Source organism: Cynoglossus semilaevis, chromosome Z, assembly GCF_000523025.1.
Source record: "Cynoglossus semilaevis isolate Cse_v1.0 chromosome Z, Cse_v1.0, whole genome shotgun sequence".
Taxonomy (NCBI): domain Eukaryota; kingdom Metazoa; phylum Chordata; class Actinopteri; order Pleuronectiformes; family Cynoglossidae; genus Cynoglossus; species Cynoglossus semilaevis.
The window spans coordinates 9,390,964-9,406,982 of NC_024328.1; the positions used below are offsets into that span (position 1 = coordinate 9,390,964).

Below are 16,019 nucleotides of genomic sequence, written 5' to 3' on the forward strand. Positions count from 1 at the left end.
GTTTCCAAATATTAATAACCTCCGAAATTTATATAACTATGCCGGATTGGACAAGCTCTTTGAAGCAGTTGTACTCAGAAATTAAATCCACCGCTTTCTGAGTTGGCTCGTCAGATCCTCTTTTCCTTCTGTTTCTTCTTGTAGCAGTTCAAGACGTTGGCGGGTAACTCCTGAAAGCTGTGTTTCTTTCTCCTTGTCATCACCTGCAACGAATTAACAACAGTTCAGTGTCCGGTCCGCAAATCAAATCAAAAACCTAGGCTACAACTTCCAGCCTGGACGTTGATGTCTTAATACTGACACATTGATAGGTTGGTTCATTTATTTAAATGTACATAAAAATGGTAGTCATTAATCAAAATGAATAACATTATTTTATATTTATGATCAGTTCCTACAAATAAATATAATACATTTTCCAAACTAAAACTCAGAACTAACATTCAAAGTGTTCCAATATCTAGTTTTGCTTTATTATTAGTTCTTCAGATGATAAAACCATTGATAAAACCAATCGATAATCAGTATAAAAACCTTCTGTTTGGTCAGGAAGTGAACACATTTTCTTGTGACACACACAAATGAAGGAGGAACATGTATAAGGAAGGAAGCACAAGCTTTTAATAGGCCTTTTTCACAGAAATCACCAAATACACACAGACACACACGGAGGAATACAGAAGAATTAGACGCACAGTAATGAACATCAAAGGGGGTTTTCTTTCTATCAGTAACATCACTAAATGTTATGAGTGTGTGGTGCATATTCCCTCATATTTAAAACCACGGCTGGTGAAATACATATGTCATTTATTTTCTAATAGATAATCTCATTGGTTTAAAAAGAACACGTTCATGGTGAAAGAACAACAACATTTAAAACAGCTATTTCCAGGAATCCCTAATTCGCAATAAATGATAAATAGATAAATACATAAACCTAAATATTATAAAAAATATATATAAATAATCTAATTAGTGATCTAACAATACATCATGAATCGATATGATACAAATGAAAAATCGTGTATCAAGGCATAAGGACATCTTATGTCCTTATGTCACTGGTCTTACCATGAGACTACACACTCTAGTACAGCAGATGACACTATGCACCTAAAAACCATTTCAGTTGGTAATGGTATTTTTGTATAGTTCTTACAAATAAAGGATCATCCTCGTTGGTCATATTTGTCTTTAGCTCATTTTGTATAAAAAATAAAATCATGATTAAATGGTATTGTGAACCAAAAAAAAAAAAAAATTTGAATACCGCATTGTAAATTGAGTGTCTGTGATCAAAGAGTCTGTGGTAAGTGCTGTCTCATGAAGAAAAGGTAACATGAATGGACAGAGGAGGAAAGTTAGACACAGGCTGAAAGCAGAGCATTAGCAGACAGTTTGAGCTTTCATTTCTCTCAGTTGGTTACATTTTTCCAATGAGACCACTGGCTCCAGTTGGACATCAACAGCGAATCTCTGGAGCGGACTCTTAGCTGATCGATGCCCTGCGGTATCACGTGAGACAACGAGAATCGGCTCTGGAGTCCAAAATGAAAGGTCACATGTTAAAGAAGCAAGACTACAAAACAAAGTTTGGTAAAACCAAATGCTAACTTGTCGTTAGTTTTTTTACCGTGCCATCATCTTGCAGAATGTATTCAATCTGATGCTCCAGACAGAAGAAACTGTGGGGAGTGGACCAGTTGGCTGGTGGTGCGATGGTCACACTCAGGTTCTGTTTCACCTTGTTACAGGAGACGATCGTGGGGATACCAGGTTGAACTACAGCAGACAACATAGGTCAACATGTAAGGTAGTCATTTGTAAATAGGGATGTCCAATAATATCCGCTAACTGATAATATCGGCCCATTATTAGCATATTATGTAAGAATCATTCACGGTTTTTCCTCCGATAATGAAAACCCGATAACGCAATGCCTGGGTTTTGCAAAATGACGTGTGCCCTATAAATAGTTTTGGGGATAAACGGCTGTATATTAAAGTAAAAGTCACCAGATTTTAGTGTTTCAATTCCTCTTCCTTCTCTATTATATGTTCATGAAGATTACATGGTCTGTATTTGCATCTGCTCTTAATTACAATTTTCTTTAGTTGAATTTCCACAGACCTCTTAGGACTTTTAAATAAAAAGCTTCTTAGAATTTCAACAACCTGCTAATCATCATTTCCCAAAGACTGGGTCACGACCCTCAAGTGGTTCGCAAGAAAATTATTTTGGGTTGTCTCGCATTATGTTTCCAAGGAGTTTATGAATAATGTCTATTGACTTGGGTCACGAAGGTTTGTGACTTTTAAAATACGGGTCTCCAGAAGAAAAAGTGGGAAAACACTGGTGTAAATGACCTAAGGTCAAGAAACTAACCTAATTGGACACGTTCCTATATTTAGTACTGATCTGGAAAATTACTTTTAGGATCTTTAAACATGTCTTGTTCATCTTTATATAGATGACACTTATGTTGTGGGAAGTGAGCCATGACCTATTGCTTCTTCATGAACTAGTTCTCAAAAAATAGCTATTTTTGTTAACTAACTATCTGAACTAGAAAGACTGGTGTCACAGTTTTCATGTTCTCACCTATGTCTCGGAGATAAAATTTCTTGGTGAGTCTGAGCATGAACTGCTCATTGATGGCCTCAGCAGTGATTTCAAGCCTGTTGGTTTCCTCTGCAAAGGGCGACAGTGTGTGATGCAGCTCAAAGTGGAATTCCCCATTTGAGGTTGGACGGCTGCCGTCGACCCAGTGGCAGGACTTTTCACCTTTAGTGCTGCAGAGAAGAGGACACACTGAGCAAGGCAGATAAAATAAACCAGAAATCTGTAACAAAATACTAAAGATTCTGACTTAAATCTTCCTGTGAAGAAAATGGTAGAATATTAGTTTCAGAACTGCAGATTTTGATTGTATTCTCAAAATGAATCAGAAAAGGGCAGTCATCTAAGAATGAGATGAGAATTCTTAGAAAGTTAAATTCAGATTTAAGACAGATTTTCGGATATTACTCCCAGATTATGTGGAAAAGAACACTGTATTTTCAGTAATGTGAGCAAAAACTTTGACTAAAAACTTTGACTAAAATCGTACTTTTTGGACTGACTTTGTTAATGGAGGCCAGATTTCTACAAAAAAAAGATGTAATAATTTTCCTAAACTCTTTTAAATATACCATTCAGGGCCCAGTCCGACACGCACAGCCGTGTATTCGTTGTTGTTCCATTTACAACTGAATCTACAGTGATACGACTCTGCCCAACAGCTGAGGAATGAGTCTGTGGAGGAAAAGAAATAACACCAGGTTAAACGGAACCTGCAGTGACGGCCAACATTTCTGTTTGTTCATGATGTATAACTGGGAGTTAGGGGTCTGTGAACTACAAAAAAAACATTTTTAAATATGGACAGAGCTTCAAGAATAGTACTGGTTCCATAAGAGGAACCGTTGAATGTGTTAGTGGTCGGTTCCTCTATTAACAGAAAAATAAGGACAAACCACGAATGAAGCATCTCACCTGAATCTTTCTCCCTCTGGACCTCCAGCAGCAGGTAGGTGGATGACAACTCATGGTTTCCGCTCCAGCAGGTGTATTTCCCCACTTCAGGTGTTTCAACATATGACAGAGTTAAATTTCCACCGTTCTGCTGATAATCAACATGATCGATTTCTATCTCTGCACTGTCATGTGTCCATGTGATCGATCCATTAACCGGCTCCGTGCTGCAGGTCAGCACGGTTGGGTTCTTGTTATTTCTATTGACCACAACAACTGCAAAAACAGATGCGAACAAATACATGTGCATCAAAGTCAGGCATTTGGAAAAAGTGTGTGTGTGGTTGCTTTGGGGTTAACATTTGGATTCTCAGTGGGACTTACAGTTTTCTGGAAAGTGGTTTAGAGCATGTGCTTCATAGAGAGCCATGAGCAGGAACCCAACCATCCACTGAGTCGCAGTCATCTACGGTCAACAGGACAGAGAGTGGGAAATACAATTTTGGTTAACCTCAACATCAACATCAACATCATCTGATTTATTTGGAGAAATTTGTTTAATTTCAAATTGCAAAATCTCTCTGTGAAACATTTATGATAAAAACGTTTTGGTTTTCAAAGTTCAACTTTTTCCTTTTTTTACCAGAATATCAACTTACAAAACAATTACAATGTTAAACTGCTGTACATTAACAACTTAACAAATAATCATAACGTTAAACCTCTGTACATTCTACCGACTGATTTTGATCATTTTCTAACCCCCATTTTTCATTCTTACCTTTTTTGATCAAAGTAGTTGAAGTGGTAGGAACAAAATCTGGAGCAGATGTTTGCAGTAATCTGGACACGAATCTGAATGATCTAACTGTCCACTGAGCTCCATATTTATGTTGGTAGGCAGCATACATCGTCACTGTCGTCATCATTACTATTTCGTCAGCGTGAAAGAGAAACTCAGATAAAAAGCTGATAAGAGTGTGTGGAGGAGGTAGCAGAGGCCATTTCCTCTGTTGTGTTTTGCATGTCAAATTTTGTAAACAGTTAAACAGCGTGTTTTTTTTTTAATTTCGGGACTCTGAAGTGGAAAAAAGGTGGGTGTATAATAGGGTGGGGGGCTGCCCTCCGCCTGTGAGATGAAAAGACGGATTAAGTCGTACGCAGTTGACAGTAGACGTTTAAAGTAACACTGTATCAATGAAACAGTGTTATATAGTACCTGATAGTATTAATTATTTAATTAGCAATGCAATCAAATTTTTTTATTAACAGCATTTATTTTGTTGTTTTGAAAGATTAACTGATTGACCTTTTTATTAATTAATTAGTAGATTGTAACATATATACATTATAATGTTTTTAACTTTTGGACTTTTAGAATCAACTTAAAGCTGACAGACATGGAAGAATTTGGAATTTTCTCTTTTTTTTCTGATGAATATAGATAATTAAATGTCAATACAATTGTGTCACTCAGTGATAAAATTTTTGTTTTTGTTAGTTTTTCTTTTCTTTGCCCAAAATCTGATTCAGAACCAAGGAATCGATGAAAAAACTGTATTTCCTGCACATCTCAACAGAACCAGGATAATGTGCAAATCATTGAAAATGTAGATATCAAAAAGTATTGAATAGTAAAACTATACAGTTGAATTAATATAAATAAATTAAATTAATAATAATAATAATTAATATTAAACAGACACGCACACACACACATCAAAGTCTTATTTCTAATCTTAAACACCTGAAGGTAGCGCTTATCTTCAGCCCCGGGGACCAGGTTTTGGTCCTCATTGATTCTATAGGTCTTGAAAAATGTATGACCATTCTGAAAGTTGACCCGAGAGAGCAACAAATACAAGAATATAATCACATGCACACACATTCACAGGACGGGCAGTAGCAGGACAGGGGCCGAGAGAGACATGGAGTTCCCCTGCAGAGCAGACATCTTTGGGACAACCCGGGGTTCATCGCCTTAAATGTCAATTTTCAAAGAACTGCAAATAATCATTTCAATCATTCAGTCAAAACACATTTACCCTATCTCTTGACTATATCTACCATGTACACACTGTTCAAGTGTGGGAAATACCTCCTTCGGCACCCTACGCGTTTTTTCATCCACATGCAGAGACCTGCCCTCATGTGTGGAAAATGAACAACTCTGCATGAAGAGATCGGAATCACAACTGCACAACTGGTTAGGTCATACAAACAAACAGTCCCCTTTACCATACGCACTATTTCCTTAAAAGCCTTCACACTGTGGTCTGTCATTATTCAAAGTTGTGATTCTTAGTCATGAAGGCTGTGTTTCATTTAAAGATACTTTTAGTTCTTCAAGACGTCAAGATCACACTTAAGTCTTCAGTTTCACATGAAACTGAACTTTATGAAGCTTCAGTTCCCTGGAAAGCAATGGCTACATGTCTGTAAATGAACTCTGCTTTTTATTATTACGTAAGGTCTCAGGGTCCTTCAATAGGACTGTAATACTAATCCATACTGTACTGTACAGTAACTTTTTTTTTTTTTTTTTTAAGTACAGTACTACACTATACTATACTGCACTATACTAAACCATACTATACTATACTGTACAATACTGCACTATACTGTACTATGATATACTGTTCTGTACTATACTGAGACAATGCCTCTGGGCCAAGCGCCACTATACTACTGTATACACTGTACTATTCTATACTTCGATAAACCATACTATGCTATATGTTCAACACACTACTATACTGCACTGTGGTATATTGTTCTTTACTGGTGTAGTATAATTCAGTATAATATAGTATAGTATAGTACAGTACAGTGGCGCTTTGGCCCAGAGGCAATGTCATTGGTGTGGAACCCCAGGGTTCACCTCCTGGACAAGATCAAATCCCAGATAGGGCATTCCAACAGGAAGTTATATTTATTTATTTATGTTTTGGTATCACAGTAAATATATATTTTCATCCCTAAGGACTTGAAAAGATGAAAAACCTTGAAAAAAAACTAGACAGCTACAAAGACATGAATCACCTCTTCAAAACATCAGTGGAAAGGGCATTACTACACTGGGCTGTAGACAATGTGGGAAAACTTGGAAGTGGAAACTTCCATCTGTCTGGATCTATTTGTCAATGAAGACATCGTCTGGAACTGAAGAAGGGAAAACCACATGACCTAAAGGATGTGAAACAGAATAGTAGACAAAATTCAATGCTGATATTTTCTTTGAAAATTGTGATTAGTTTAGGGGCTTTTGGGAGCAATTGCTGTGAATATCTTAATGTGCGTTTGTGTGAGGGGGCGTTTGATAATCACACCCTACCCAGAAAGTGGGGTGGGGGGTGCTGTGAAAAGGTTTCACCAACACATCAGAAATGCCAATCAGTTTTTAAATGTTGTATTTAATCAGTGTGTCTATGATTATGAACATGAGTTTACAGTCATTCAAATGCAAAAAAAGATGCATTTCCCTACTGTGAAAATTAGAAAAAACAGTTTTTAAATAACCCATCATATCACGCATTTCTAGTTACTGTTGACAAAGTGAAACGTTGGTCAACACAACAAAATGAGAAATGTTAACATTATCTTTATTACATGAATAATTCCAACAGTACATTTTCGATGTGTAGGCATCACAACACGGGAGAGACGGTGGGAGAAACAAAATGGTCTGCACATTTGATTGATTAAATAATATACCCTGTACTACAGGATTAGCTGAATAAGACAAAGGCGCTGGAAACATTTGTCTTAAAAAGTTGATTTCTTTTTTTTTTTTTTTTAACTTTTACTACAGCAACTGTAGGTGGTGTGATTAAAAAGAGGTTCTCTAAGCAGCCACAAAGCATTGACAGAGGTGATTAACTCCAAGCACAACTGTGGTAGAGAGTGGTGTGACAGAAGGATCTGGTCTGAAAGCTGGTCAGACTGGTGACGAGGGCTGGCCCCTGGCTAGTTTGCCTCGTTCTTTGATGCCTCGTCAAAGTTCTCAACAAGATCTAAATAAGATTACAAAAAAAAAAGAAAAAAAAAAAAAAAAGAAGAAGAGCAAAGAAATTAGTTCTTTGAAAAAGACAACTATAAAGGTGGCATATCAAAACAAGTAATCAGCTTATTTGGGATTAAATATTGCACACAAAAAAAAAACACTTCAGGTAAAACAGGATTGTTTGAAACCAAGACTAATATCATTAAATCTAATGAGATGTTTTACACAGATCAGTGACTATGGGGAATTTCAATTGATTATTTTTTTAGCACATACGATGCAAATCACTTTGAAACTCAAATAGACCATTTGCCTACCTGGAACTTCGTCATCCTCATCTTCGACGGCGACAACGGGAGCTTTGTTTTCTCCAGCTATGAAAAACACATGGGAGGGATTAATGAGTAACGAACACCACACAAACCCACAGAGGTTTTGACAAATCAGTTGTTGAGTTTTACCTGGTTTGGGAAGAGTTTCTGCTAATCTTCTCAGGCTTGTCAGACTGTCAGCTCCCAGCTGGTTCAAGATTCCCGGGAGCATCTCTGTGAGCTGCTTGTTTTCAGCATGTCCTGTGATTGTGAAGGTGTTGGCAGCCAAAGAGGCCTGAACTTTTGGATTATTGAAATGGATCACTGTTCCCTGGTTTGTGAACATATTCACCTAAGGTATGATTCACAGAGAGACAAACAGAACAAAGACAAAAGAATAAGAATAAGAAAAAATTAAAATGCTGTTTTTAAAACATGACATTAAGCCTTAAACTAGTAACTGCACGTTTACACTTGGCAGTGTATATACACACTTGCATTTATTATATAAAATCCAAACTCAATATTACCATTTTAGAAAATACCTTTTTATTTAAAGTAAGCAGCTGTAACAGCAATACATTTCCTGTAGGGATTAATACAGTTCTTCAGACTTAGATTCAAATCCATCTGTATTATTAACAATGCCATAATTTACATTAGTCACAAATAAAAACAGGTGAGAAACACATCAAAATAAAGCTTTGTTGTTATAATTAGGAATAATTTATTTTGAATAATCATGATTAACAGCAGCCCTGAGAACAACCTAATTAAAATCCCTATTTAATGTACAGCCCTAGTGCTAATTAATTTACATTACATGTTACATACAATGTTACATTAATTTATGATATAATTTTACTTATTTCAAACGTGCATTGTGTATTTATTGTATAAATGCTGGGTGTTTCTATATTATTCCTTTAATTGCCCAATGTAGAAACCTGAGCAAAAGCAACATTGTCTTGATAAATGTCTTATATGCACTCAAAGAATTTCCCCTACCTCCTCAATGCCAGAAATGTTGTTGACACCCAGTTTCTTGAGAGAGAACTGCAGCTTTTTGTCATCTGCTGTTGCTGTTCTGTGCACCACCTTCTTCTTTCTGCGGGCTGACCCCTGCAAAAACACAATAAGGATTTAATATGGGAAGCTATAATGGGAAACTATTAAGATTAAAAATGAATCCTCCAACTTTAACCAACTTGTGTGCTACTTTACCTTTCCACCTATGCGGACCTGCGCCTGCAGTTTGGCGAGCTTCTCCTGATTCATTATCGACTCCTTCATCTGAAAAGGCGTAAAGGTCTACTTTTACTTTGACGGTAGGCTTTGATTAAATAACAGATAAAATACATTAGCTTATTGATATCATTGAAGGATAAATCCCATAATCGTTTTACATTTATTATTAGAAGGGTCGTAAAATTACATAATTAATACAGAGGTGTGTGATAATTAAGATGAACACTCGTCTCACTTCAACCGATGAGTCGTACTAGAAATGGATTAATGGGTTAGTTAGTTTTTTTTTTCAAATCTTACAATTTCTCTGGACGGTCGTTTTGTGTTAACCGTAACAAGAATGGACAGCTGCCAGCCGCCCAAAAATAGCTCTACACATTTGTAGCCTCAATACTGTCGTAATCAAAAAGTAGTAGCCAAGTTCGTCTGACAACATTATCAAAAACGAAGATATATGTGACAGATACCATGTTTACGAACCTCTAAAGTAAATGTCACTTATCGAGGAACTTCAGACGACAAAACGCTAAACAATGCTTAACTGTGAAACCAGAGAAATTCACAATGTGGGCTAGTTAGCACACGATGTAACACAGCTAAAATGGGCCTCCAAAAACTGACTTCTGCCTTTAAAATAAATACTTTCTCACCATAGGACTTGGAATATACCGAAGGCGGTAGTTACCGGATACAGTTATTTATGGTAAATAAATTAATCACATAATTATGACAGGAATCGAAACGGAACACCTCGACAAGAACGTACCTGTGAGTGTATAAACACGCGGGAGCCTCCACCGACAGATGCCTGAAGAAAAAGACTAACAACCGGAAGTGACGCAAAGCAATTGCTAATCATTTGTTACGTCACGTGCGTCAAGTACTGCAACAAACGTCGTAATAGAACTCCTTGCTGTTTTACAAATAATTTATTTTTTAAATGAAATCCATCCAATAACATTAAAATGAAATATCCATAATTTAAACAATTATTTATATACATTTTAAAATAATAAAAGGTAAGACTCCACTTCCGCTCGCAATAGCGAGCGGAAGTGGATACGTTTACTGTAATGGCGTCCTCCTGTGCCTAGAGAAGCAACGTGATCACTCGTTAAAAATGATTTCCCTATGTTTCTGTTTAGGAGGGCAGTATCGCGATTGTTTTGTTTAATTACCGTTTTCGAAGACGACGTTTTAACTAATAGGTAAGCTTTTATCATTTAAAGAGGTCATTTGTACAGAAGGCTATCTGGCTAAGTGCAGTTCGCTTACTCGCGGTTGAGCAGCTTTGAACACGTTGGGCCGGGAGTCTGATTACAGACGGATTTCGGGTTCAATTCTACACTGAATTGTACCATTTAATTTGTGATAGCGTATTTACGTAATTTAACCTAGCGGATAACTATATTATTCAGGATCTAATTTTGATAGTCGGCGCATCAGTTTAAGAAAACTTTCGTTAAGTTCTCGAATTTGAGTTAAACGTGGTTATATGTTAAGGCTCCTTCAGCCCAAAACTAATAAAGACGATGCCATTTCCAGTTTTTTGGATTCAATTTTGACGATTTTTAAATTTTACTAATTGACTTGGCATCCAACCAAGCAAAAAAAAAAAAATAGGTGGAGACAGGATTTATACATTTTAGTATACATATTATTCTATTTTTCCAATAACATTAGGAAGCACCAAAAAACTCTTAGGCTTATGATGATATAACTGTATGTCTTTTTTTTTCTTAGGTATCTATCAATATAAAAATGGCTTCCTTCAAACCTACTAAAATCCAAGTCTATCCCAAACTTGGTGAGAAAGTAACACAAGACACGCTATACTGGAAAGATTATAAGGTAAGTGTCAGTTTTACTCTCCTCTTTATTGCCTTAAACGTTTTGTGTAACAATGAATGAAACACTTGAAATAACTTTTCTATGTATTTTCCCCACAGACACCAGTCCAGATAAAGGAATTTGGAGCAATCACAAATGTAGATGTTTCCCCTGTATCGCCACATAACTTTGCTGTGACAGCATTCACAAGAGTGAGTACATGGGAACATTGTGTATTGTTGATCCAAAACTCTTCATTTGAATTAATACTTTCATTATTGACAAAAGTGTTTGATAAGTAGCTTACATGTACTGTATATATAGTTTTTCTTTTACACACTGCTAGCTGTCTGCCTTTGTTTACAGATTATAACATACTTCGAGTACCTAGCCATAACTAAACCATTTTCCTCCTCTGAACCCTTTCCTTTACAGATTCACATTTATGGACCATTCTCCCAGGAACCTCTGAAGACATTTACAAAATTTAAAGACACTGCATACTGTGCAAGGTTCAGGTCAGATGGCCAGCTCCTCGTGGCAGGATGTGAGGACTCTGTCGTTCGACTATTTGATGTCAGCGGCAAAGTGGCGCTCAGGATGTTCAAAGGACACACAAAGTTAGTTTATAACACTTAAAGCATAATGAACAGCTGGTGTGAAGGACTAAATGATGATATTTTGAGTGATCCATCGACTGAACTTTATGATGAGCTCAAACATTCTGACAACCTTCACAAGGTCGTGCTGACCTCTAAACGCTCATTAAGTCTTCATTGAGAAAAACATCACAAATCTTTTTCTTTTTCAGGTCTGTACATGTGACAGACTTTACGTCAGACCAGTACCGGATTTTCACAGGTTCAGATGACTACACGTGTCGACTTTGGGACATGGCAAATGCCACGTTGATTAACACCTACCAGGAACACACGGACTACGTTCGCTGTGGTGTCACAAGCAAGCTAAACAGAGATCTGTTTTTTACAGGTGAGGAAAGAAGTGACTCTATTCAAATGATGTAACGAAATTGACCTTTTGTGTCCCAGAGACATTAATCCTATTTCAGTTCAGACTAACATTCAGTGTTTTCATCTTAGGATCATATGACCACACACTGAAAGTGTTTGATGCCAGAGTGGATAAGAGTATTATGACCATGGACCATGGTCAACCTGTGGAGAGTGTGCTCCTCTATCCTTCTGAGGGTCTCCTTGTGTCTGCAGGTATGATCAGCTCATACAAGAGCTCCAATTTATGAGATGATTGGACATTAAGAAAAGCACTCATAAAAATTATTTCTGTCCCTGAAGGTGGTCGTTTTGTAAAAGTGTGGGATCTGCTGAAGGGAGGTCAGCCCCTGGTGTCCCTAAGAAACCATCACAAAACTGTCACCTGTTTATGTCTTAGCAGCAACGGGGAGAGACTGCTGTCAGGTTCTCTGGACAGGTAGGAGACAGGTGTTGTAGATCAGTGTTTCCCAACCTTTCTGAGCTGCAACATATATTTAACATTCACTTTTTTAATGTCACAAAATATATGTAATTAAATATAATTAACTTCTGTGAAACTTACGCTTGTTTAGTTGAACACAACAATATCACTACTAGGAAATGAAAAAACGAAAATCTTCATTAGCATTAGTTCTTTTTTATTTATTAACAGCTATCTGCTGCCACCTAGTGGATGAGTATTTATTTGTTCTTACTGTCACCTCGTGGTCTCTTGTCATACTAATGTGCTGTGGCTTAGTAGTTGGGAATCACTACGAGTATGTGTCTTAAAATTGTTAAAAGTATATCACTGACATTGACAAAAATTACTTTTTGTTCCTCTATAGACATGTAAAGGTGTACAGCACCACCAGCTACAAAGTGGTGCACAACTTTGACTACGATGCCTCCATTCTCAGTTTGGCTTTGGCTGTAAGAAACACCACACAACGTTTGATTTAATGATAGCATTTTATCTTTTGAAATTATTTTAATTGTATAAATGTATTGTATGAATTTCAAAAAAATGAAATCATATCGTTTTGCTAATTTCTACGTACATAAACTATTTTTAAGCAATAATAACAAAAATTCTTGATTCTTGTGTCTTAATAACAATTATTAAGACAATTTTTATTTTTGCTGTTTGCCTTAAAGTGTCTCTCTCTCCCTCTCTCTCTCTCTTTTCAGCCTGACGATGAGTCAGTTATTGTGGGTATGACCAACGGTATACTGAGTATAAAACATAGAAAAAGTCCAGAACAGTCGAAGGAAGTCCCTGGCCAACAAAAGAGACGGCCTTCATACCGAGTTTTTGTAAAGGGGAAGAAGCGTCTTCCTAAACAGGTACTTTTCACATCAGCAAACACAAAGCTGTGGTCTTAAAGTCAAAGATGCACTTTCTTATTAAGTTGACCACCAGATATTATTAGATGATGACACACAGGTTAAAGTCACACTGTGAATGACCTTTTTAATCATTTTTGACTAATTTAGTTTGTGAGGCTTCTGTAAATTCCTTTTTTTTAACCTTTTTCTTTCACAGGATGATTATCTTGTCAGCAAACCAGTGAAACAACATTTGGCCAAATACGACAAGCAACTCAAGAAATTTAATGTATCTAAGGCTTTGGATACAGCTCTGGAGGTAAATACAGTACTTTTGTCAATTTGTCATGAAATGTGGGTATGTTTTACTAATACGTGTGTTTTTATTTGTAGACATGGAGAAGACTTAAGAAACCAGAGGTAACAGTTGCTGTTATAAAGGAGCTGGAACGACGAGGGACACTGAAAAACGCTCTGGCCGGAAGGGATGAACAAGGACTTTATCATTTACTGCATTTCCTCATAGGGTAAGAAGCGATGTTCCTTTGGACTTAGTCAGTGCTTTAACTAAATTGTAAATCGGTTTTAGTCCCAATTAAGTGAAATGAAAGTGTTCTTATTCTGTTTAAAAATTTAAGTTTTAATCGATGAAATGTGAAAATTATTTCAAAAGCCGTAATTAATGTTAGATTTAGACCACTAACATGCAGCGTGTAACGTCTTCATGTTTATATAATGTACTGAACTCTTTATGAAATCACAGTCGGGTTATTATGGCATTATTTAAAGGAACAAATTAGGGGACTTTTTAAACATATTTAACGGTTTTTTTATCATCTTACATAAAATTATACTGCATATATATTTTACGTATTCACGGTAGCACTTAAATGTTTACCAGTCAAATGTTAGGTCGTGTTTTGGTCTTCTTACCGCGTAAATCTCAGGATGACTCGCCAAACTCACAAAATGCTTCAAGATTGTCGCGTTTTTTACTCCACGAGTATGTTTTGACAATGCGAACGTTTAAACAACCTGTCTATTGTAACCGACATGTTTTGTTGAAGCTATACCACACTTGACTCCTCCCGCTCCTGGCCTCTCGCTTACGGTCACTATGATTGGATGCCCGTTTAGGTGTCCCGCCCCCTAGGCAACAACCGTAGTTCTGATTGGCTCTTCTTAGTTTACTTTACAAAATCAGCGCTGATTGGACTCTGTCCAATCTTTCTTATCTTATTAGCGGACAAATGCGTCAATATATTTTGCCATCATCATAAGCCCCACACAAAACTTCCCTCTTCAGTTTTCGTTTAGTTTTTGTCTTGGAAAAGAATATATTTGATAGAAAGTCCAGTAAGTTAACACTAAAAAGCTAAATGTTATTGAAACTTTGTTTGATCACTGGCCTTGGACACAACTATCTAAGGTGACATTTTGAAAAAAAAAAACGTTCTTCCAGGAACGTGGTGGACCCCAGGTTTGCTCCTGTTCTTGTGACTGCAGCAGAGATGATCTTGGACGTCTATCATTCGGTCATCGGCCAGTCGCCAGTTGTGGACCGTCAGTTGCTCCGACTCCAGGATCTTCTGGAGAAAGAGATAGACTACCAGCAGGATCTCTTGGAAGTCCTGGGCATGTTGGACACAATGTTCGCCTCTTCTGTGCCCAAAATGGAGGTGCCATGGTTTTCCACCAGCTGCTCTAACGGTCTGACTGAAGGAGAAGCGAGACCACCGCTTCATGCCATCTGAGGATCTAACCAGTGCAGTGTGATTTGGGTGGCAGTCATGGAGACTTCTGCCACCGTGACCCAGTAACAGATAAGCAGATGAAAATGGATGGATGGAAACTCTGGTGTTGACTGAGGCACAAAACAAACCTTTGTCTGAAAGGTCGTACACAAACCTGACATGTCAGGCTACATGTCACCAAAATGGGACAACAACTGAACATGCATTTACCCTATGAGCATGAGTTATAGTGTGTGTGATTTTGTGTGTGTACACACATTTGATCATGTTGGTAATGTATGCTACAATTTTGTTTTGCTACATTTGATACTGATAAATGTTTTATAATCAGATATATAATACATTTGTTTGTAAGAATACAATAACTTTGTTTCCTGAATTTCTTTCAAATATTATTTTACTTTAAGGTGACACTTCCAAAGGACTTGGATTTACAAATGCCAAAAATGGTTAAATTAAAAAATTCTGTGAATTAATTTTCTGATACTTTAATATAAATGAAGGTCTAGCCCTATTTAAAAAAAAAAAATCCAGAAATTGTTACACAGTTAATGATCTGACTAACTTTCTACAAATGACTTTTAACAAGTAATTTGAAGGGCATTATTTGTCCATAAAAACAATTTAAAGTACGTTTTAATCTTACACTGAACCGTATTCCCAGATTGTGTACTGCGAAGGCTCCAGATATAAATTCGAGACAACACGGTATTTAAAAAAAATGAAAAAAATCAGCTCGCTACAGGTTTTGCCTCTTCCGCTAGAGGCCGCTGCAAATCCAAAGAAAGCCGTAATTTGATAAGGGAATAATTTTTGCATGGAATCAGTCTGCAGAAGATCAGACCGACACAGGATGCTGCTACTGCCGCTGCTGGACTCGGCAACAGTGACACTAACTTGATAATGAGTCAGAGTTGAAAGCTGTTTTCATTTTATTTACTTTTTATTTTTTTAACGCGACGAATTTTGTTCGCTTATTTGCTTCTAAGCGCATCGCCGTGTTCCTTCTGCTCCAGTTTGAAGGTGAGTGAACTCA

General features: G+C 36.9%; 4 protein-coding genes across 4 annotated transcripts in view; 2 read left to right on the plus strand and 2 right to left on the minus strand.

The window, feature by feature from the left end:
- Nucleotides 1–6: 6 nt before the first annotated feature.
- Nucleotides 7–4,465, minus strand: il12b2 (interleukin 12B 2). The gene is made up of 8 exons (XM_008336217.2): nucleotides 4,298–4,465; nucleotides 3,901–3,982; nucleotides 3,538–3,792; nucleotides 3,195–3,297; nucleotides 2,605–2,795; nucleotides 1,637–1,785; nucleotides 1,431–1,541; nucleotides 7–203 (listed from the first exon to the last, which is right to left on the minus strand). Exons 2-8 carry the CDS (start codon nucleotides 3,980–3,982, stop codon nucleotides 111–113), a joined length of 984 nt encoding a protein of 327 aa, XP_008334439.1. The 5' UTR covers nucleotides 4,298–4,465; the 3' UTR covers nucleotides 7–110.
- Nucleotides 4,466–7,101: 2,636 nt separating this feature from the next.
- On the minus strand, nucleotides 7,102–9,936 carry LOC103397751 (transcription factor BTF3-like). Its single transcript, XM_008336120.3, has 6 exons — nucleotides 9,845–9,936; nucleotides 9,055–9,123; nucleotides 8,839–8,952; nucleotides 7,981–8,182; nucleotides 7,837–7,893; nucleotides 7,102–7,529 (listed from the first exon to the last, which is right to left on the minus strand). The coding sequence occupies exons 2-6, from the start codon at nucleotides 9,121–9,123 to the stop codon at nucleotides 7,483–7,485; spliced, it is 489 nt and encodes a 162-aa protein (XP_008334342.1). The 5' UTR covers nucleotides 9,845–9,936; the 3' UTR covers nucleotides 7,102–7,482.
- A 179-nt stretch (nucleotides 9,937–10,115) lies between these two features.
- utp15 (UTP15 small subunit processome component) lies at nucleotides 10,116–15,337 on the plus strand. Its single transcript, XM_008336118.3, has 12 exons — nucleotides 10,116–10,286; nucleotides 10,822–10,929; nucleotides 11,028–11,120; nucleotides 11,344–11,528; nucleotides 11,720–11,898; nucleotides 12,009–12,134; nucleotides 12,222–12,357; nucleotides 12,749–12,833; nucleotides 13,092–13,247; nucleotides 13,447–13,548; nucleotides 13,623–13,756; nucleotides 14,692–15,337. Exons 2-12 carry the CDS (start codon nucleotides 10,840–10,842, stop codon nucleotides 14,981–14,983), a joined length of 1,578 nt encoding a protein of 525 aa, XP_008334340.1. The 5' UTR covers nucleotides 10,116–10,286; nucleotides 10,822–10,839; the 3' UTR covers nucleotides 14,984–15,337.
- A 485-nt stretch (nucleotides 15,338–15,822) lies between these two features.
- Nucleotides 15,823–16,019, plus strand: part of LOC103397749 (rho guanine nucleotide exchange factor 28-like) — a 49,309-nt gene continuing 49,112 nt past the window's right edge. Inside the window, 1 exon segment of the mRNA XM_025053178.1 lies at nucleotides 15,823–16,006. The gene's annotated coding sequence lies outside the window, so the exon portion shown is untranslated.

Excerpts from the sequence above, each read along its gene's own strand:
- il12b2 (XM_008336217.2), bottom strand. The coding sequence starts at position 3,982 with ATGACTGCGACTCAGTGGATGGTTGGGTTCCTGCTCATGGCTCTCTAT. Across the intron at positions 2,796-3,194 it reads GTCGGACTGGGCCCTGAATG|CACTAAAGGTGAAAAGTCCT; the intron begins GTATATTTAAAA and ends TCTTCTCTGCAG. Across the intron at positions 1,786-2,604 it reads ATTTTATCTCCGAGACATAG|TTCAACCTGGTATCCCCACG; the intron begins GTGAGAACATGA and ends TGTCTGCTGTAG.
- LOC103397751 (XM_008336120.3), bottom strand. The coding sequence starts at position 9,123 with ATGAAGGAGTCGATAATGAATCAGGAGAAGCTCGCCAAACTGCAGGCG. Across the intron at positions 8,183-8,838 it reads ACATTTCTGGCATTGAGGAG|GTGAATATGTTCACAAACCA; the intron begins GTAGGGGAAATT and ends ATCATACCTTAG. Across the intron at positions 7,894-7,980 it reads AGAAACTCTTCCCAAACCAG|CTGGAGAAAACAAAGCTCCC; the intron begins GTAAAACTCAAC and ends TGTTTTTCATAG.
- utp15 (XM_008336118.3), top strand. The coding sequence starts at position 10,840 with ATGGCTTCCTTCAAACCTACTAAAATCCAAGTCTATCCCAAACTTGGT. Across the intron at positions 11,899-12,008 it reads CAGAGATCTGTTTTTTACAG|GATCATATGACCACACACTG; the intron begins GTGAGGAAAGAA and ends TTTTCATCTTAG. Across the intron at positions 12,834-13,091 it reads TTCTCAGTTTGGCTTTGGCT|CCTGACGATGAGTCAGTTAT; the intron begins GTAAGAAACACC and ends CTCTCTTTTCAG.